This window comes from Scyliorhinus canicula, chromosome 29 (assembly GCF_902713615.1).
Source record: "Scyliorhinus canicula chromosome 29, sScyCan1.1, whole genome shotgun sequence".
In the NCBI taxonomy this organism is placed as follows: domain Eukaryota; kingdom Metazoa; phylum Chordata; class Chondrichthyes; order Carcharhiniformes; family Scyliorhinidae; genus Scyliorhinus; species Scyliorhinus canicula.
The window spans coordinates 15,379,510-15,400,734 of NC_052174.1; the positions used below are offsets into that span (position 1 = coordinate 15,379,510).

Consider the following 21,225-nt stretch of genomic DNA (forward strand, 5'->3'; position numbering starts at 1 on the left):
CTTCTCGAGGGGCAATTAGGGATGGGCAACAAATACTGGGCCTGGCCAGCGACGCCCACACGCCATGATTTAATCAAATATTAACCAGTCTTGAAAAGAATCAACAACTGAACATTCAAAGCTTTCTGAGGTACAGAATTCCATGCATTCAAAACGCTGAGTGAAGAAACGCCTCATCTCCGTTTGAAATAACATCTTATCCCTGATATTGTGACACCCTCTCCCCTCTCCCCCTGGTCAAACACGTACACCACCCCCAACCCCACCTCAGTGCGAGACTCTCTAGTCGCTGGGGGAAACAATCTCTAAGCACCACCCTGTCAAGAATCTAAATATCTTTCAATCAGATCACCTCTCCTCCCTACCCTGACCCAAGCTCAGGGTCTTCCATGTGGGCAACACCACGTTTTAATGGCTGTGCGTATGGTATTAAAACTGAGCTTGCTCAAATTTGGACTTCGCAGGTACCTCGCGGTTTGAAAGGTGCTGGTATACGTCCAGGAACTCAACCCCTTGCTGCACCATGGTCATGGTTTCAAACGAGGATGAGATCAGATTCTGCATCATCACTTCCAGGTCTTTGATAGCTGAACGGAACCTGAAGAGAAAAGTAAATAAGACACTGTGGAATCGAAACTCAGCACACTCTCTCTCTCTAAAGGGCCAGGGCAGCATGAATGAAGCCAGGGAAATACTGCCTGTGGGACAGAGTGTGGGTGGGCTGCGTGCTGTCTTGCCAAGCTTTGGGTTGTCACTGCAAAGCTTCCTTCACAGAGACCCGAGAGTGTGACCCAGTGGAGAAAATGGTCAAGCAACACTCATTGGTCCAAGGAAGGTTTGCGTTTCCATAGCCCCTCTCACAAACACAAGACACCTCAAAGCACTTCACACACAATGAAGCACATTGCAAGTAGAGTCAATGTTGTAATGTGGAAATCGTGGCAGTTAATTTGCACAGACAAGGGGCATGGTTCTCTGACCCCCCCGCCGGGTCAGAGAATCACCCGGGGCCGGCGTCAATCCCGCCCCCACCGTGTCCCGAATTCTCCGGCACCAGAGATTCGGCAGAGGCGGGAATCGCGCGACGATTGTCCGGCCCGCGATGGGCCGAAGTCCCGCCGCTGTCAAGCCTCTCCCGCCAGTGGGAATCAAAACACCTACCTGACCGGCGGGATTGGCGGCGCGGGCCAGCGGCAGGGTCCTGGGGGGGGGGGGGGGGGGGGGGGGGGGGGGGGGGGGGGGGGGGGCGATCTGAGCCCGGAGGGGTTGCCCCCACGGTGGCCTGGCCCGCGATCGGGGCCCACCGATCGGCGGGTGGGCATGTGCCGTGGGGGCAATCTTTTTCTTCCACCTTCGCCGTGGTCTTCACCATGGTGGAGGTGGAAGAGACCCACTCCCAAGAATGCGGCACCCCCTCAGTACTGACCCTCTGACAGTGCGGCACTCCCTCAGTACTGACCCTCTGACAGTGCGGCACTCCCTCAGTACTGACCCTCTGACAGTGCGGCACTCCCTCAGTACTGACCCTCTGACAGTGCAGCACTCCCTCAGTACTGACTCTCTGACAGTGCGGCATTCCCTCAGTACTGACCCTCTGACAGTGCGGCACTCCCTCAGTACTGACCCTCTGACAGTGCGGCTGACAGTGCGGCACTCCCTCAGTACTGACCCTCTGACAGTGCAGCACTCCCTCAGTACTGACCCTCTGACAGTGCAGCACTCCCTCAGTACTGACCCTCTGACAGTGCGGCACTCCCTCAGTACTGACTGTCTGACAGTGCGGCACTCCCTCAGTACTGACCCTCTGACAGTGCGGCACTCCCTCAGTACTGACCCTCTGACAATGCGGCACTCCCTCAGTACTGACCCCCTGACAGTGCGGCACTCCCTCAGTACTGACCCCCTGACAGTGCGGCGCTCCCTCAGTACTGACCCTCTGACAGTGCAGCACTCCCTCAGTACTGACCCTCTGACAGTGCGGCACTCCCTCAGTACTGACCCTCTGACAGTGCGGCACTCCCTCAGTACTGACCCTCTGACAGTGCAGCACGCCCTCAGTACTGACCCTCTGACAGGGCAGCACTCTCTCAGTACTGACCCTCTGACAGTGCAGCACTCCGTCAGTACTGACCCTCTGACAGTGCGGCACTCCCTCAGTACTGACCCTCTGACAGTGCAGCACTCCCTCAGTACTGACCCTCTGACAGGGCAGCACTCTCTCAGTACTGACCCTCTGTCAGTGCAGCACTCCGTCAGTACTGACGCTCTGACAGTGCAGCACACCCTCAGTACTGACCCCCTGACAGTGCGGCACTCCCTCAGTACTGACCCTCTGACAGTGCGGCACTCCCTCAGTCCCCACACTCTGACAGTGCAGCACTCTCTCAGTACTGACCCTCTGACAGTGCAGCACTCCGTCAGTACTGACCCCCTGACAGTGCGGCACTCGCTCAGTACTGACCCTCTGACAGTGCAGCCCTCCCTCAGTCCCCACACTCTGACAGTGCCTAGTTCCCTCAGTGCTGACCCTCCAATGGGGCACATTTCCTTCCGTAACATAGCGCTGAGAATACCAGCCTGGAGTACGCCTGTGCATCCCCGAAGTGGGAGTTGAACACCGAACTTGTTGAGAGAAGTGGGAGAGTGCTGTCCACTGAGCCATGTCTGACACCAGGGAGACAAGGCAAAGATTGAACAACCATGGCTAACAAAAGAGCCAAGCGGTCTGAATGGCCCGCCCCACTGCTCCTGCACGGTCTAATAGGTTTGACGCTGGGTAATGTGCTCCCGAAGCAATTTTCTCAGGGTCAATGAGACTGACCTGCTGTATTCATCGTGCCAAAATGTATTCTTCACGTCCAGGATCTCATTCTTCATGAGTTTCAGCATTTGCAGGTATTTATCAAAGGTGGCTTCGATCTCCAGGAGGCTCCGGGTGATGTCGGGGCCGCGATGCCCGCCGAAACAGGGCAGCGGTATCTGCTCGCCATCTTCCCAGCGGGCAAAGAACTCCTGGCATTCGCACACCTGGGCAGGTTGGAGGAGGAAACAGCGGCGTTTTACAGAACGGCAGCAGGAGTGATTGATGGAACAACGGCTTTCACAGGCTAACCCCAAGGCTGTCAGCGAGTCAAGGAAAATCTCTGTCTCCCTTGGCCCAAGCTTTATCACCACCATTAATCTCCACACTCAAACAGAAAGAAGGCATCCATTTCAATAGCACCTTTCAGGACTCAAACACATCATAAAACAATTCACTGCCAATTATTCTGAAAGTTTGGAATTAATGGTACTGCTGGAAACACAGCAGGGAATTTAACCCTGCAACCTGTGGCAACCAGTATTGATTAAGCTCATCAGGTTATCTGTTTTCACGTGTTGCTGATTCAGGACATTGGGAGTGACTCGTCTAGTCTTCAACGGATTTGTTGCACGGGTGTTAGAATTGCCTCAAAGGGATCACGGGGAACGATTTAATAAGAACATAAGAACTAGGAACAGGAGTCGGCCATCTGGCCCCTCGAGCCTGCTCCGCCATTCAATGAGATCATGGCTGATCTTTTGTGGACTCAGCTCCACTTTCTGGCCCGAACACCATAACCCTTAATCTCTTTATTCTTCAAAAAACTATCTATCTTTACCTTAAAAACATTTAATGAAGGAGCCTCAACTGCTTCACTGGGCAAGGAATTCCATAGATTCACAACCCTTTGGGTGAAGAAGTTCCTCCTAAACTCAGTCCTAATACAGTGCGGCACTCCCTCAGTACTGACCCTCTGACAGTGCGGCACTCCCTCAGTACTGACCCTCTGACAGTGCAGCACTCCCTCAGTACTGACCCTCTGACAGTGCGGCACTCCCTCAGTACTGACCCTCCCACAGTGCGGCACTCCCTCAGTACTGACCCTCTGACAGTGCGGCACTCCCTCAGTACTGACCCTCTGACAGTGCAGCACTCCCTCAGTACTGACCCTCTGACAGTGCAGCACTCCCTCAGTACTGACCCTCTGACAGTGCGGCACTCCCTCAGTACTGACCCTCTGACAGTGCAGCACTCCCTCAGTACTGACCCTCTGACAGTGCGGCACTCCCTCAGTACTGACCCTCTGACAATGCGGCACTCCCTCAGTACTGACCCTCTGACAGTGAGGCTCTCCCTCAGTACTGACCCTCTGACAGTGCGTCGCTCCCTCAGTACTGACCCTCTGACAGTGCGGCACTCCCTCTGTACTGACCCTCTGACAGTGCGGCACTCCCTCAGTACTGACCCTCTGACAGTGCGGCACTCCCTCAGTACTGACCCTCTGACAGTGCGGCACTCCCTCAGTACTGACCCTCTGACAGTGCGGCACTCCCTCAGTACTGACCCTCTGACAGTGCGGCACTCCCTCTGTACTGACCCTCTGACAGTGCGGCACTCCCTCAGTACTGACCCTCTGACAGTGCGGCGCTCCCTCAGTACTGACCCTCTGACAGTGCTGCACTCCCTCAGTACTGACCCTCTGACAGTGCGGCACTCCCTCAGTACTGACCCTCTGACAGTGCAGCACTCCCTCAGTACTGACCCTCTGACAATGCAGGCCCACCTTAGTACTGTCACTGGAACGTCAAGCTTCAATTATGAGCTCAAACCTGTGCAACAGGAGCTGAATTCTTCTATCTTGGAGGAAAGAGAGACACCCACTGATCCCCAACTGATCTCCTTGTCCCCTTTGGTCTAGTATTATCCGGTACCATTACTGGGTGAGTCAGTCTGATTCTCTCTCCTGCTATCTCCAATCTAATCTGCCGCCTAGCAGAAGGGACTCCCACGTCTAGTGCATTCGGTATTTCAGTAGCTAGCCCACCAGTGATGGGTCACACAGGTGTACCTGGCTGTTGTGAGCAGGCAGAGCACAGATGAGGCAGTTTCAGTGGGAGAAAAATGGGGTAAAGGGTGTGAAGGAGGGAAGAATAATAGGGAATATGCCTGCTGAATCCTGGCACTGTGCGTGCTTCTAGACTGTTAAATTCCTAACTTCGTTCCGTTCTGATGAAAGGAATATTAACTCTCTCTGTCTCCATCGTGTCTACCTAACCTGTTTCTGACTATATTTCAGAGTTACAGCCTCTGCCCTATTTGTTTTTTGTTTGATTTATTGTAACTTCTCTGTGGATGAGTATTAAATTGCTTTTGCAGCCATACCTCAAGCAGGTCCCTACATCGCTGTATGAAGGCATCCACTTGGGCAAAGACACTTGAGTTGTCTAAGATCCAGGGAATGTTTGAAAATCTGTAACCAGAAGGGAAGAACACATTTCAGATGCAGCTCCTAGCCCCAAAACCTTACCCCAATCCTCCTCCTGAAAGTACAGGGCCGCGCCGCAGCACAGTGTCACTGGCGCCTTGCGTATCCGATCAAACCCGCCGTGTTCCCGGGATGTCCTTTTCCCGACGCGACTGACGCTGGGAATGACTGACACAAGGAAATAGGCGGCACGGTAGCAGAGGGGTTAGCACTGTTGCTTCACAGCTCCAGTGTCCCAGGTTCGAATCCCGGCTTGGGTCACTGTCTGTGCGGAGTCTGCATGTTCTCCCCGTGCCTGCGTGGGTTTCCTCCGGGTGCTCCGGTTTCCTCCCACAAGTCCCAAAAGACATGCTTGTTAGGGTGAATTGGACATTCTGAATTCTCCCCCTGTGTGCCGGAATGTGGCGACTAGGGGATTTTCACAGTAACTTCATTGCAGTGTTAATGTCAGCCTACTTGTGACAATAATAAAGATTATTATTAAATGGCACTGTGGGACACGTTAAAGAATGCGGGTTGCGGGGCAGGCTCAAGCGAAGTTCAGAACCACTCACAGGGCGGGCTGGGTAAGGGTGGCAGCTTCCCTCTCCTGAAGGGCATCAATCCATGGACTCAGTTGTTATTGACAATCCAGGAGTGAGTTTTCATGGTCGTTTTGCCTGGTGCCAGCCCTTAGTGTGTCTGATTTAACTGGGGTTTAACTACACTGCCTGGCAAGGTAGAATTTGAACTCACCAGTTCAGAGTTACTCATTCAGAAGCCTTGACCATCATAGAACGTAGAACAGTACAGCACAGAACAGGCCCTTTGGCCCTCGATGTTGTGCCGAGCAATGATCACCCTACTCAAACCCACGTATCCACCCTATACCCGTAACCTAATTATTTTTTTGGCAATTTAGCGTGGCCAATCTGCCTACCCTGCACATCTTTAGGTTGTGGGAGTGAAACCCACGCAGACACGGGGAGAATGTGCAAACTCCACACGGACAGTGACCCAGGGCCTGGATCGAACCTGGGACCTCAGCGCCATAGTCAGCAGTGCTAACCATTGCGCCACCATGCCACCCTACACACAAACCTACACACACTTGCACACAACTATACACACAAGTACAACTATATAAACAGAAAGCTCTGTACACACAAAATTGTGCACACACAAAACTGTGTGCACGCAGCACAAACCTAGACACACAACAATGCACACAAACACAACTATACACACACAAAACTATATATACGCAAAACTAAATATACATACACACATGCGCAAACATAGACTTGGACACACCCATACACATGTGCACACAGACACACATACATGTGCAAACATAGACGCACCTGCAAACAACTATACCCACACACCTGCACACATAGACGCACACACGCAAACATAAAACACAACTGTGCACAACTATATATATATAGATACACACACACACACCTCTATACACACCCCCACTCACACACACGCCAAAAAAGCCAAGGATTATGGGCTCAGACAGTAAAGCAGAACTGAGGCCACAATCAGATCAGCCATGAACATATTGAATAGCGGAGCAGGCTCGAGGAGCTGAATGGCCTCCTCCTACTCTTATTTCTTATGAGCTTATGCTGACGCACATAAACACACAAGTATACACGCACACAAACACACGAGCACACAAGTAGACACACACATACACACAAGCACACAAGTATACACGCACACAAACGCACAAGTATATACACACAGACACACAAGTATACACGGATATACACACAAGTATACACGCACAGACACACGAACACACAAGTGCACACAGCACACATGAACATACAAGTACACACACACAGACACATGAGCACACAAGTATACACACACACAGACACATGAGCACACAAGTATACACACACACAGACACACGAGCACACAAGTATACACACACACAGACACACGAGCACACGAGTATACATGCACAGACACACGAGCCACAAGTATACACGCACACAGACACACGAGCACACGAGTATACATGCACAGACACACGAGCCACAAGTATACACGCACACAGGCACATGAATCTGAGATCAGCGAACTGTTTAAACTCTGTGATAGCAGGTGAGCAGAGTACTGTCCATGTAGAGTTTGCACATTCTCCCCGTGTCTGCGTGGGTCTCACCCCCAAAACCCAAAAAAGAGGTGCAGGGTCGGTGGATTGGCCACGCCAAACTTAATTCCCCTTAATTGGGAAAGTGTTAAAAGGTGAGCTGAGAATGTGACCGGGCCTCACCTCGTGTGAATGGAGGCCGCCCGTGCAAAGTGGATCTTCCAGGCTTGGCAGCACGCGATGCAGTTGTGGAGAGTGACCTTGCTCAACTTGATGTGACCGTCAAATATCCTGTCCAGTGAAATCTCCCCGGAGCACAAGCGGATGATCTCATTACTCAGCTGAAAAGAGACGGGAGAGCACGTTTGTCCCCTGGCTGGTGGTCAGAATGAGAGCGGCAAGGTTGAGGGAGGCAATAACATTGCCACAATCCCCGCACTCCGAAAGGTGATTCACCGCATGGACCATTTTCAACCATTATGCCGAGGTGCTAATTAGCCCAAAATAATGCAAAACTAATCTCATTGAAACTAAAGAGCGCGTAGCCTGGATAATCATACTCACTGCATAATGTATCCAACTAAATTACCATCTAAAATTTACACAACCTATTTCCATATCATGCATAATTCCTCCACATACTTTATCTACATAATTTATTTACACAATCTGGTACTTTAACTTATGTAGCTAATTAACTTTGTATTCCCAACAGCATCCTGAAATTTGGCTCTTCAATTAGCATACAGAGGCTCAATGTGTTGTAACATTCCCCTCTCTGCTATTGGGAAGATATCAGGCAGTTACAGACAGGAGGCTTCATCTTCTCTAACCGCAGGAAGTCATACAGGTCACCCAACCAAGCTGTTACCCCCGGCGGCGATGCCGACCACCACTCCAGTAGAATTCGCCGCCGTGCAATCAGAGAGGTGAAGGCCACGACATCGGCCTTCCTCCTCTCCATGAGCTCCGGCTTCTCTCAAACCCCAAATATCGGCACCAAAGGGTCCACCTCCTCCTCCACTATCCTGGCTAAGACCGCGAACACGGGCAGCACGGTGGCACAGTGGTTAGCATTGCTGCCTACGGCGCTGAGGACCCGGGTTCGAATCCTGGCCCTGGGTCACTGTCCGTGTGGAGTTTGCACGTTCTCCCCGTGTCTGTGTGGGTTTCACCTCCACAACCCAAAGATGTGCAGGGTAGGTGGATTGGCCACGTTAAATTGCCCCTTAATTGGAAAACATAATTGGCGACTCTAAATTTTTTTTAAAAAGACCACGAACACTCCCGCCCAGAATCTTCCCAATTTTTCACAACCCCAAAACATGTGAACGTGATTCACTGGCCCCGCACACATCTGCTGCCCCCTGGAAGAACCCACTCATTCTCGCCCGGGACATATGCACCCTGCCATCCATTTAGATATTGATTGATCTGGATCTCAGCTCCATTTACCTGCCCGGGTTCCAGAGCCCCATGGGTAAGGGGATTGATTCTTGTCCTGAACAAAATCTGTCAATCTCAGTTACAAGACTTCCCTGGCTTTCTGCTCGAGCCTCTGAAGCCGGGCTTTAACCACACAAACGTCATGATTCAAGAGGCGAGAGAGTTGGCCGGTGGGGCCGCGACCCATTCCCCCGCCGGCACGCCCAGTCCAGATTTTACTCACTTTGCGGAAAAGTGCGGTGATGCGGTCCCTGGTGTTGTAGAACTTGGAGTTGACCCAGATAATACGGATGAGGCTGAGGATGTGAGGCAGCTTCTCTGGGATGTCTTTGACTTTCAGCATGGTCAGCTCCGCGCAGGGGCTCGTGAGGATGGCCAGGAAGCTGAGGTTCGACTGGGCCTGGGAACGTCCATCCTGTACGCAAAGTGTAAACAAAATTCAGTAAAGGCGCGGGGGGGGGGGGGGGCGCGGAAACAGGGCGACGCACGCGGAACTGGCACGGCGTCAGTGGGGAGCAATCTTCTCCGAGGTGGCTTACGGTAGGGGGGGATTGAACTCAGAGTAGGAGCAGCAAGAAGAAGTGGGCGAGGAAGGTGATTGTTTTTTTGTTTTAACGGAGGTGGGCAGTGATGCAATAGATGGGGAGGGGGCTTGACAAGAGGATTGTGAAATGTGGGGGCGGGACGACTGACAGTGTTCAGCCACCCTTCCGTGAAAGTCTTATCTTAATGTACTGCACAGCGATTTTAAGCTCTAAACGGTCGTGTTATTTTTATAATTGCATATTTAAAGAACTGCATCAGGACCACATTACTGTCTCATCAATCTGATACCATCTAATGAAATGAATACTGTGATGATCTAATTGTCACGGTGCTTTGCCCAGCCGGGGGAAAAGAAATCACCGGATTTACTTGATCAATTTGTCAGACACGCTGACAATCTTACCGATACATTTACCAGTGATATCAGACTCGGAAACGTTAGCATCCGCAAATTTTCCAAGGAGAGAGTTCTAGGTTTCCACTACCCCTTGGTACAAAGCAGTGCTTCCTGAGGCCACCCCTGGCTCACATTTTAAGATTATACCTCCTTGCCATGGCTTCCTTGGTAGCCCGCCTGCTCCTAGCTGTAAATCATTGTGAAGGTGAAAGATGAAAATCAGAGGCTGGGGGCTGCAGAAAGCTGCAGAGGTCGGCTGTGGCCCGCCAATAAAAGTTCCTCGCAGCGGGAGATGAGAATTAAAGTTCACCTTTCCGTGGTTGGGGTATCGGGTGTGCCGGACTTGCTCTGAGATAGGGGCTGGGTTTGGGAGGATTTGAGAGCTTCTGCAAGACCATCGGACCAAAATTAGGCCACTCGGCCCATCGAGTCTGCTCCGCCATTCAATCATGGCTGATATTCTTCTCATCCCCATTCTCCTGCCTTCTCCCTATAACCCCTGATCCCCTTATTTTTAAAAAAATATTTTTATTCTCCTCCTTTTCCACATTTTCTCCCAAATTTACACCCACCAACAATAAACAATAATCAGTAATGAATGTAATATCAATCCCCACATCAATAACAACGATCCCATCCTCCCACCAAACCCCCAAACATCAGCCCGCATTTTAACATAAACAAATAACAAAAAGGAATCAGGAATTACCCATAGTCACCATTAACACACACCACCCCCCTCCTCCCAACTCTCCCCCCGCCCTTAATGTTCGATGTGATCCAATTCTCGAAAGTGCATAATGAATAACGCCTATGAATTGTAGAACCCCTCCATCCTTCCCCTCAGTTCGAATTTGACCTTCTCAAGCATTAAGAATGCCAGCAGGTCCCCTCGCTACGACAGGGCACAGGTGGAGAGGTTGATCTCCCCCTAACAGGATCCGCCTTCGGGCGATTGACGAGGCGAAGGCTACAACATCTGCCTCCGCGCCCGTTTCCAATCCCGGCTGTTCCAACACCCCAAATATGGCCTCCTGGGGACCCGGGTCCGGTTTCCTGATCCCCTTATTAATCAAGAGCCTATCTATCTCTGTCTTAAAGACACTCAGTGATTTGGCCTCCACAGCCTTCTGCGGCAAAGGGGGCACGGGGGACAGCGGGGGCTCTGGGAGACAGTGGGGGCTCTGGGGACAGTGGGGGCTCTGGGAGACAGCGGGGGGCTCTGGGAGACAGCGGGGGCTCTGGGAGACAGCGGGGGCTCTGGGAGACAGCGGGGGCTCTGCGAGACAGCGGGGGGCTCTGGGAGACAGCGGGGGCTCTGGGAGACATAGGGGGCTCTGGGAGACAGCGGGGGCCTGGGGGACAGCGGGGGCTCTAGGGACAGTGGGGGCTCTGGGAGACAGCGGGGGCTCTGGGAGACAGCGGGGGGCCTGGGGGACAGCGGGGGCTCTGGGAGACAGCGGGGGCTCTGCGAGACAGCGGGGGGCTCTGCGAGACAGCGGGGGGCTCTGGGAGACAGCGGGGGCTCTGGGAGACAGCGGGGGCTCTGGGAGACAGCGGGGGCTCTGGGGACAGCGGGGGGCCTGGGAGACAGTGGGGGCTCTAGGGACAGCGGGAGCTCTGGGAAACAGCGGGGGCTCTGGGAGACAGCGGGGGCTCTGGGGACAGTGGGGGCTCTGGGAGACAGTGAGGGCTCTGGGAGACAGCGGGGGCTCTGGGAGACAGCGGGGGCTCTAGGGACAGCGGGGGGCTCTGGGAGACAGCGGGGGCTCTGGGAGACAGCGGGGGCTCTGGGAAACAGCGGGGGCTCTAGGGACAGCGGGGGCTCTGGGAGACAGCGGGGGCTCTGGGAGACAGCGGGGGCTCTGGGAGGACAGTGGGGGCTCTGGGGGACAGCGGGGGCTCTGGGGGACAGCGGGGGGCCTGGGAGACAGCGGGGGCTCTAGGGACAGCGGGGGGCTCTGGGAGACAGTGGGGGCTCTGGGAGACAGCGGGGGCTCTGGGGGACAGCGGGGGGCCTGGGGGACAGCGGGGGCTCTGGGAGACAGCGGGGGCTCTGGGAGACAGCGGGGGCTCTGGGTGACAGCGGGGGCTCTGGGAGACAGCAGGGGCCCTGGGGGACAGCGGGGGCTCTGGGAGACAGCGGGGGCTCTGGGAGACAGCGGGGGGCTCTGGGAGACAGCGGGGGCTCTGGGAGACAGCGGGGGCTCTGGGAGACAGCGGGGGCTCTGGGGGACAGCGGGGGCTCTGGGAGACAGCGGGGGCTCTGGGAGACAGCGGGGGGCCCTGGGAGACAGCGGGGGCTCTGGGAGACAGCGGGGGCTCTGGGAGACAGGGGGGGCTCTGGGAGACAGCGGGGGCTCTGGGAGACAGCGGGGGCTCTGGGAGACAGCGGGGGCTCTGGGAGACAGCGGGGGCTCTGGGAGACAGCGGGGGCTCTGGGGGACAGCGGGGGGCCTGGGGGACAGCGGGGGGCCTGGGGGACAGCGGGGGCTCTGGGAGACAGCGGGGGCTCTGGGAGACAGCGGGGGCTCTGGGGGACAGCGGGGCTCTGGGGGACAGCGGGGGCTCTGGGAGACAGCGGGGGCTCTGGGGACAGCGGGGACCCTGGGAGACAGCGGGGGCCTGGGAGACAGCGGGGGCTCTGGGAGACAGCGGGGGGCCTGGGGGACAGCGGGGGCTCTGGGAGACAGCGGGGGCTCTGGGAGACAGCGGGGGCTCTGGGTGACAGCGGGGGCTCTGGAGACAGCGGGGGCTCTGGGAGACAGCGGGGGCTCTGGGAGACAGCGGGGGCTCTGGGAGACAGCGGGGGCTCTGGGAGACAGCGGGGGCTCTGGGAGACAGCGGGGTTCTGGGAGACAGCGGGGGCTCTGGGAGACAGCGGGGGCTCTGGGAGACAGCGGGGGCTCTGGGAGACAGCGGGGGCTCTGGGAGACAGCGGGGGCTCTGGGAGACAGCGGGGGCTCTGGGAGACAGCGGGGGCTCTGGGAGACAGCGGGGGCTCTGGGAGACAGCGGGGGCTCTGGGAGACAGCGGGGGCTCTGGGAGACAGCGGGGGCTCTGGGAGACAGCGGGGGCTCTGGGAGACAGCGGGGGCTCTGGGGGACAGCGGGGGCTCTGGGAGACAGCGGGGGCTCTGGGAGACAGCGGGGGGCCTGGGGGACAGTGGGGGGCCTGGGGGACAGCGGGGGCCTGGGGGACAGCGGGGGCTCTGGGAGACAGCGGGGGCTCTGGGGACAGCGGGGGCTCTGGGGGACAGCGGGGGCTCTGGGAGACAGCGGGGGCTCTGGGAGACAGCGGGGGCTCTGGGAGACAGCGGGGGCTCTGGGGGACAGCGGGGGCTCTGGGAGACAGCGGGGGCTCTGGGAGACAGCGGGGGCTCTGGGAGACAGCGGGGGCTCTGGGAGACAGCGGGGGCTCTGGGAGACATAGGGGGCTCTGGGAGACAGCGGGGGCTCTGGGAGACAGCGGGGGCTCTGGGGGACAGCGGGGGCTCTGGGAGACAGCGGGGGCTCTGGGAGACAGCGGGGGCTCTGGGAGACAGCGGGGGCTCTGGGGACAGCGGGGGCTCTGGGAGACAGCGGGGGCTCTGGGAGACAGCGGGGGCTCTAGGGACAGCGGGGGCCTGGGGGACAGCGGGGGCCTGGGGGACAGCGGGGGCTCTGGGAGACAGCGGGGGCTCTGGGAGACAGCGGGGGCTCTGGGAGACAGCGGGGGCTCTAGGGACAGCGGGGGCCTGGGGGACAGCGGGGGCTCTGGGGGACAGCGGGGGCTCTGGGAGACAGCGGGGGCTCTGGGAGACAGCGGGGGCTCTAGGGACAGCGGGGACTCTGGGAGACAGCAGGGGCCCTGGGGGACAGTGGGGGCTCTGGGAGACAGCGGGGGCTCTGGGAGACAGCGGGGGCTCTGGGGGACAGCGGGGGCTCTGGGAGACAGCGGGGGCTCTGGGAGACAGCGGGGGCTCTGGGAGACAGCGGGGGCTCTGGGAGACAGCGGGGGGCTCTGGGAGACAGCGGGGGCCCTGGGGGACAGCGGGGGCTCTGGGAGACAGCGGGGGCTCTGGGAGACAGCGGGGGCTCTGGGGGACAGTGGGGGCTCTGGGGGACAGCAGGGACCCTGGGGACAGCAGAGCCCCTGGGCAGGGTGGTTCCTGGGGGACAGAGTTGGAGGGAAAGAAACTGTGCAGGCAGCGAAGCCAGCACTGCCGTGACAGAGTTCAGTTTCGTGCACAGGCTGACGATCAAACCAGCCAGCTTGGCAGGGTGATTAACAACCAGGCGAGCAATCAGACAATCCTTAAAGCCCATTGCAGACTTACCTGGATAAGCTTGGCTAGTTTGAGGAAAGGAGCAATGTAAGAGGATTTGGAAAGCTCCAGGATAGACTGGATGTGTTTGACACCAGCTTTATCCAGCTGGAAGCCGATCCCCGACAGATCATCACAGCGGTTACGCCAGAATTCAATCTCGTCCAGTGGTCCCGCAATCTCGCCCGTCTCCACAGCTTCCTGGGCGCTCAGCACATCCTTAATCTGACGGGTCCAGTGAACGACAGCCGCTGAAAAGTGAAGTGTAGAGAGCCTGGTCAACAGGGTCAGATACTCCCAGTTAGCATTGTCCCTCTTTCACCTCATTTCCTCCCACGTACCCTCAGAACTGGAGCCCATTCAGCCCCTCTCCAGCCTGTTACACAGGAACAGGAGGCCAATTCAGCCCCTCTCCAGCCTGTTACACAGGAACAGGAGGAGGCCCATTCAGCCCCTCTCCAGCCTGTTACACAGCAACAGGAGGAGGCCCATTCAGCCCCTCTCCTGCCTGTTACACAGGAACAGGAGGAGACCCATTTAGCCCCTCTCCAGCCTGTTACACAGGAACAGGAGGCGGCCCATTCAGCCCCTTCTCCAGCCTGTTACACAGCAACAGGAGGAGGCCCATTCAGCCCCTCTCCAGCCTGTTACACAGGAACAGGAGGAGGCCCATTCAGCCCCTCTCCAGCCTGTTACACAGGAACAGGAGGAGGCCCATTCAGCCCCTCTCCTGCCTGTTACACAGGAACAGGAGGAAGCCCATTCAGCCCCTCTCCAGCCTGTTACACAGGAACAGGAGGCCCATTCAGCCCCTCGAGCCTGTTACACAGGAACAGGAGGAGGCCTATTCAGCCCCTCATGAGCCTGTTACATCAAACAGGAGGTGCCCAATCAGCCCCTCGAGCCTGTTGCACAGAAACAGGGGCAGCCTATTCAGCCCATCAAAACTGGGGCAGTGTCAAGGTGGGCCCGTATTTGTACGAACCACTTGTTCGAATCGGCGAGGTTGGATGCCACATTTGGGGTGTGGGAGGGGAACGGGCTGGAGAGAGGGAGGGATTTATTTTTGGAGGGGCGGTTTGACAGCCTGGAGGAGCTGAAAGAGAAAGTCAGACCCTTGAACTCAGTTGCGTTGAGGGACCTTCAGATTTGAAATTTTGTTCAACGGACGTTACCAACATTTCCAGTGGCGCCGTCTTCAACCTTACTGGATAGGATTCTATCCTGTCTGGGGTCGGAAGAGGGGAGTGCGCCCGTCACCGATGGATGGATTTAGGCAAATAGGGTTAGCCTCAGTGGAGGGGGTGAAGGTGAAATGGGAGGAGGAGCTGGGACCCATGCTGGACAAGGAGGTGTGGAGTGAGTCCCTCTACAGGGTGATGCTGTGTCATCCTGTGCGACGCCGAGTCTGATCCAGCTCGAGGTTTAGGGCGCACCTCACCAAGGCCAGAATGAGTCGTTTCTTTGAGGGGCTCGAGGATGGGGGTGAGCGCTGTTCGAGGGGCTCCGAGCGCCGAGGGAAACATTCCCGGGAGCACAGACTCAAAAAATAGGAGTGCTGCACCCAATATGATTAAAAATCACAAGGACCGCCCCACTTCATTGGATAACATTGATGTGTCAAGAATAACTCTGTAAAAAACATTATAGATGTGGTGGTATGATTTGCATAGCTGTCTGCAGAACACCGGCTTACCATTGGCCCTGGTCGGTCATGTGCCTCTCGACCGATTGGTTGAGACCAGTCATGTGACGGCTCTCCGATTGGTCGAGAGAGTGAGTTAACCACGCCTCCAGATCGAGGTATAAATAGCCAGAACGCCCAGTGGTCGTCCATTTACTGTAGTCGACCGCAGGGCTAACTTATCATAGAATTTACAGTGCAGAAGGAGGCCATTCGGCCCATCGAGTCTGCACCGGCTCCTGGTAAGAGCACCCTACCCAAGGTTAACACCTCCACCCTGTCCCCATAACCCAGTAACCCCACCCAACACTAAGGGCAATTTTGGACACTAAGGGCAATTTATCACGGCCAATCCACCTAACCTGCACATCTTTGGACTGTGGGAGGAAACCGGAGCACCCGGAGGAAACCCATGCACACACGGGGAGGACGTGCAGACTCCGCACAGACACTGACCCAAGCCGGAATCGAACCTGGGACCCTGGAGCTGTGAAGCGATTGTGCTATCCACAATGCTACCGTGCTGCCCTTCTGGCTTATTGAAGCCTAACTTTTGTACAGCAACTCGTCTCGCGTTCGATTGATGGTTCATCAATAGATACTGTGTTCCCCCCCACACTTCCCTTCAATTCCATTGTGGGGGCATGCTACAACTGAAAAACCCTCTGCAAAAATAACATTCCTCCTTGATGCTTCCGGGGCGGCACAGTAGCAGAATAGCACCGTTGCTTCACAGTACCAGGGTCCCAGGTTCGATTCCCAGCTTGCGTTACTGTCTGAATGGAGCCTGCACATTCCCCCGTATCTGCGTGCATTTCCTCCGGGTGCTCCGGTTTCCTCCCACAAGTCCCGAAAGACGTGCTGTTAGGTGAATTGGACATTCTGAATTCTCCCTCTGTGTACCTGAACAGGTGCCGGAGTGTGGCAACTAGGGGCTTTTCACAGTAACTTCACTGCAGTGTTAATGTAAGCCTACTTGTGACAATAAAGATTATTAGATTAGTCATTTAACCCTCTAGGTACTGATTCAACAACAAGCTTTTCCGATTGCTTGATTAAAGGAGCTGAGAACTTCAACGCTCCAGTTGTGACGAGGCACCGGTAACAGCTCGAGTAGCCACGAGGGATGGGCGCTAGCACTGAGCACAGACCTTTCAAACACAACGTTCCGTGTGAGGTGAAGGGTTTTGGGCAGAGGGGTGGGGGTGATGGTGAGTGTAAAATGGTCACAGTGTACCCTTGCTGCAAACTCTACTCACTCTCCAGTCTCTGCACCATCTCCTTGTCCATTGCTGCCTGTTCAGGTGTCAGGTTCAAGCTTTCACTCGGGATGTAGAGGACCGTGTGGCCGTCCAGCTTGTAGCGAGCGTCTAGAGAAAACATCAAGGGCACGGGTAAAGCTGTGTAAATCCACCCCTAACGGTGCAATGGGTGGTGGGCCAATGGAGAGGGTGCCAGATCCAATCCAGTCCGCAAAGTTCACCAATGTCACCCAGCCAATAGCCTGGGTGGCCCAATAGGCTTCAGGACCCAACACCCCCCCCCCCCCCCCCTCCCCCTCCACAAACCCAGCACTCCCTCAGTACTGACCCTCTGACAGTGCGGCACTCCCTCAGTACTGACCCTCTGACAGTGCGGCACTCCCTCAGTACTGACCCTCTGACAGTGCGGCACTCCCTCAGTACTGACCCTCTGACAGTGCGGCACTCCCTCAGTACTGACCCTCTGACAGTGCGGCACTCCCTCAGTACTGACCCTCTGACAGTGCGGCACTCCCTCAGTACTGACCCTCTGACAGTGCAGCACTCCCTCAGTACTGACCCTCTGACAGTGCGGCACTCCCTCAGTACTGACCCTCTGACAGTGCAGCACTCCCTCAGTACTGACCCTCTGACAGTGCGGCACTCCCTCAGTACTGACCCTCTGACAGTGCGGCACTCCCTCAGTACTGACCCTCTGACAGTGCAGCACTCCCTCAGTACTGACCCTCTGACAGTGCGGCACTCCCTCAGTACTGACCCTCTGACAGTGCAGCACTCCCTCAGTACTGACCCTCTGACAGTGCGGCACTCCCTCAGTACTGACCCTCTGACAGTGCAGCACTCCCTCAGTACTGACCCTCTGACAGTGCGGCACTCCCTCAGTACTGACCCTCTGACAGTGCGGCACTCCCTCAGTACTGACCCTCTGACAGTGCAGCACTCCCTCAGTACTGACCCTCTGACAGTGCGGCACTCCCTCAGTACTGACCCTCTGACAGTGCAGCACTCCCTCAGTACTGACCCTCTGACAGTGCGGCTCCCTCAGTACTGACCCTCTGACAGTGCGGCTCCCTCAGTACTGACCCTCTGACAGTGCGGCACTCCCTCAGTACTGACTCAAGAGTCTAGAGTGAGAGTGCCATGTGATGATTCCACGCTGGCAACCAGAGGGAACCCAGGCTGTCCAGCCTTCTCCGTACTGGCATGAGGAGCTAGTGGAGTGGTGCAGCGACAACAATCTATCCCTCAATGGCAGCAAAACTAAAGAGCTGGTCATTGACTTCAGGAAGCAAAGTACTGTACACACCCCTGTCAGCATCAACGGGGCCGAGGTGGAGATGGTTAGCAGTTTCAAATTCCGAGGGGTGCACATCACCAAACATCTGTCCTGGTTCACCCACTTCGACGCTATCACCAAGAAAGCACAACAGCGCCTATACTTCCTCAGGAAACTAAGGCAATTCAGCATGTCCACATTAACCCTTACCAACTTTTACAGATGCACCATAGAAAGCATCCTATCGGGCTGCATCACAGCCTGGTATGGCAACTGCTCGGCCCAGGACCGCAAGAAACTTCAGAGAGTCGTGAATACCGCCCAGTCCATCACACAAACCTGCCTCTCATCCATTGACTCCATCTACACCTCCCGCTGCCTGGGGAAAGCGGGCAGCATCATCAAAGACCCCTCCCACCCGGCTTACTCACTCTTCCAACTTCTTCCATCGGGCAGGAGATACAGAACTCTGAGAACACGCTCGAACAGACTCAAAAACAGCTTCTTCCCCACTGTCACCAGACTCCTAAACCCGCCCTCTTATGGACTGACCTCATTAACACTACACTCCTGTATGCTTCACCCGATGCCGGTGTTATGTTGTTACATTGTGTACCATGTGTTGCCCTATTATGTATTTTATTTTATTTTATTTCCACGTACTTAATGATCTGTTGAGCTGCTCGCAGAAAAATACTTTTCCCTGTACCGCGGTACACGTGACAATAAACAAAATCCAAATGTAGCTAGCTACCTGTCAGACTGGCCAGGAACTTGTGGAGTTGCGTGGAGAAATTGTTCTTGAGGCTCTCGGGCCATTTCTTGCTCTCCATGAACTGAGGGGCAAAGATTCCCAGCATGTGCCTCAGCAAGGTCTCCAGGTATCCTCCCCGAATACTCCCAAACTGCACCACATGCACAAAGCTCGACACGTCGATGTCCGTATTCTCTTTGCGGATGAAGTAAATGAGATAATCTGTGGGCTGCATAGAGAGGGGGGGGGACACGGTTCAGTCGATCACGGGGCTCGTGGAGATAACGGTTGCTCGTGCGGGCGGTGGGGGGGGGGGGGGGGGGGGGGGGGGGAGTGGACTGGAGAGTTGGGGGGGGGTGGAACAATCCGCCCACTAAATGACAACACACGACTCAGTAAACGGGCATAACTATGGTAATGGAGCTTGATTGATGGTGGTGGTGGTGGTTTGGGTGGTGGTGGTGGTTTGGGAGGTCATTAACTTTAGACCAAGGGAAAACAGATTGTTCACACACATGAGGAGGAGCAGAGGAGTTTGGAGACCAGGATCCTTAACAGCCAGCGAAATAATTACAGAGATTGATGCCCTCTTGACCCCCCCCCCCCCCCCCACCCCGCAGATTGGCCAGTGCAATGCCGGGGTAAAGAGGGTTAAATTCCGAGGACTGGTTGCACGGACTAAGTTTGTATTCCTCGACTGGAGAAGATTCAGTGTGGGGGGAATCTAATCAGGGTCGATGGAATTCACCTTCATGAATTCTCAGCCGGTACGGGAATTGAACCCGCGCTGCTGGCCTCGCTCTGCATCACGAGCCAGCTGCCCAGCCTACTGAGCTGAACAGGTTCCTGGTTTAATGGTATATTGAGGTATATAAAAGCAAGAGTGTGAATATATGTGTGGAATCTGCACGTTCTCCTCGTGTCTGCGTGGGTTTCCTCCGGGTGCTCCGGTTTCCTCCCACAGTCCAAAGACATACAGGTTAGGTGGATTGGCCATGATAGTGTCCTTAGTGTCCAAAAAGGTTAGGAGGGGTTATTGGGTTACGGGGATAGGGTGGAAGTGAGGGCTTAAGTGGGTCGGTGCAGACTCGATGGGCCGAATGGCCTCCTTCTGCACTGTATGTTCTATTGAGGTTTATGAAAGAAAATATATTTTAAAAGTATATGAAAGTCAGGTAAACATAGTCAATGTGCAGAACAGCCCTGATCTAAACAGATAGAACAGGCTGGAGTTCTGATGAATAGAGTCTGCCTGGATGGCTCCCCGCTGAATCGTACCTGTGAGGGTGTGCCAAGAAGGACCTGAAGCCCAAGGTACTGATCCATGTACACAGTCAGAACTCTCTGTGTCACATCGTGGATGAACTCGTCTATCGTGTCCTCATGTTCCTCCAGCCACATGTCAGGCTGCAGATTCTCCAAAACCACCCGACTCTTGAAGAGGTAATTCTGCAACAGAAAATAAGCAGGTGAGACTTGGCTCGTGGTGAGTTAGACATCGGCGCCCAGCAGCAGCAGCAGCAGCAGAGCCTGGCCCGGGGTCCCACTCTCCTCTCAGAAACGCCAGCTCCGATTGGCGGATCAGCACTTTCCCAACTGAATTGGAAGGGTCCCGCCCTCCTCCGGGACCCCAGTACAATCCAGGTTGACACCCTGACACACAGCCGAGAGGGAGTGCCGCACAGTGAAGGGTCTTTGGATGAGTTGTCTGGAGATGGTGCTGTGGAAATGCTCCTGTTCGATGCTCCACACCCAGATACCACAGCTAACTTGGTCATTTCTATCATTATTGTTTACGGGACCTGTGACTGCAAATTTCTGAACAAAACGATTCCACCCGAAGTCGGAGGAGGCTCAGGCCATTCGGCCCCTCGAGCCTGCTCCACCATTCAATAAGGTCACGGCCGATCTGCTTGCGTTTCGAATTCCAATGCTCCCACCTACGCCTTTTATTCTCCTTTCCTGACAAGAATCTATCTATATCCGCCTTGAAAATATTCAGTGACCCCCACCCCCACCTCTACCGCCTTCTGAGGCACAGACTTCCAAAGTTGCACAACCCTCGGAGGTAAAAATAAATGTCCTCATCTTGTCCGAAAAGGGTGACCTACCCAATTTAAAACTGTGTCCCCCAGTTCTGGGTTCACCCACAAGAGGAAACATCCACCTTGGAT

At 55.4% G+C, this 21,225-nt stretch overlaps 1 protein-coding gene across 1 annotated transcript in view; it reads right to left on the reverse strand.

Moving 5' to 3' along the window:
• The window catches only part of dnah2 (dynein, axonemal, heavy chain 2), a 239,036-nt gene that overhangs the window by 206,023 nt on the left and 11,788 nt on the right, over positions 1 to 21,225 (reverse strand). The window contains 9 exon segments of the mRNA XM_038786796.1: positions 469 to 598; positions 2,822 to 3,027; positions 5,186 to 5,273; positions 7,564 to 7,721; positions 9,050 to 9,241; positions 14,088 to 14,326; positions 17,019 to 17,129; positions 19,052 to 19,280; positions 20,330 to 20,500. Coding sequence (XP_038642724.1) covers positions 469 to 598; positions 2,822 to 3,027; positions 5,186 to 5,273; positions 7,564 to 7,721; positions 9,050 to 9,241; positions 14,088 to 14,326; positions 17,019 to 17,129; positions 19,052 to 19,280; positions 20,330 to 20,500 — 1,524 coding nt within the window.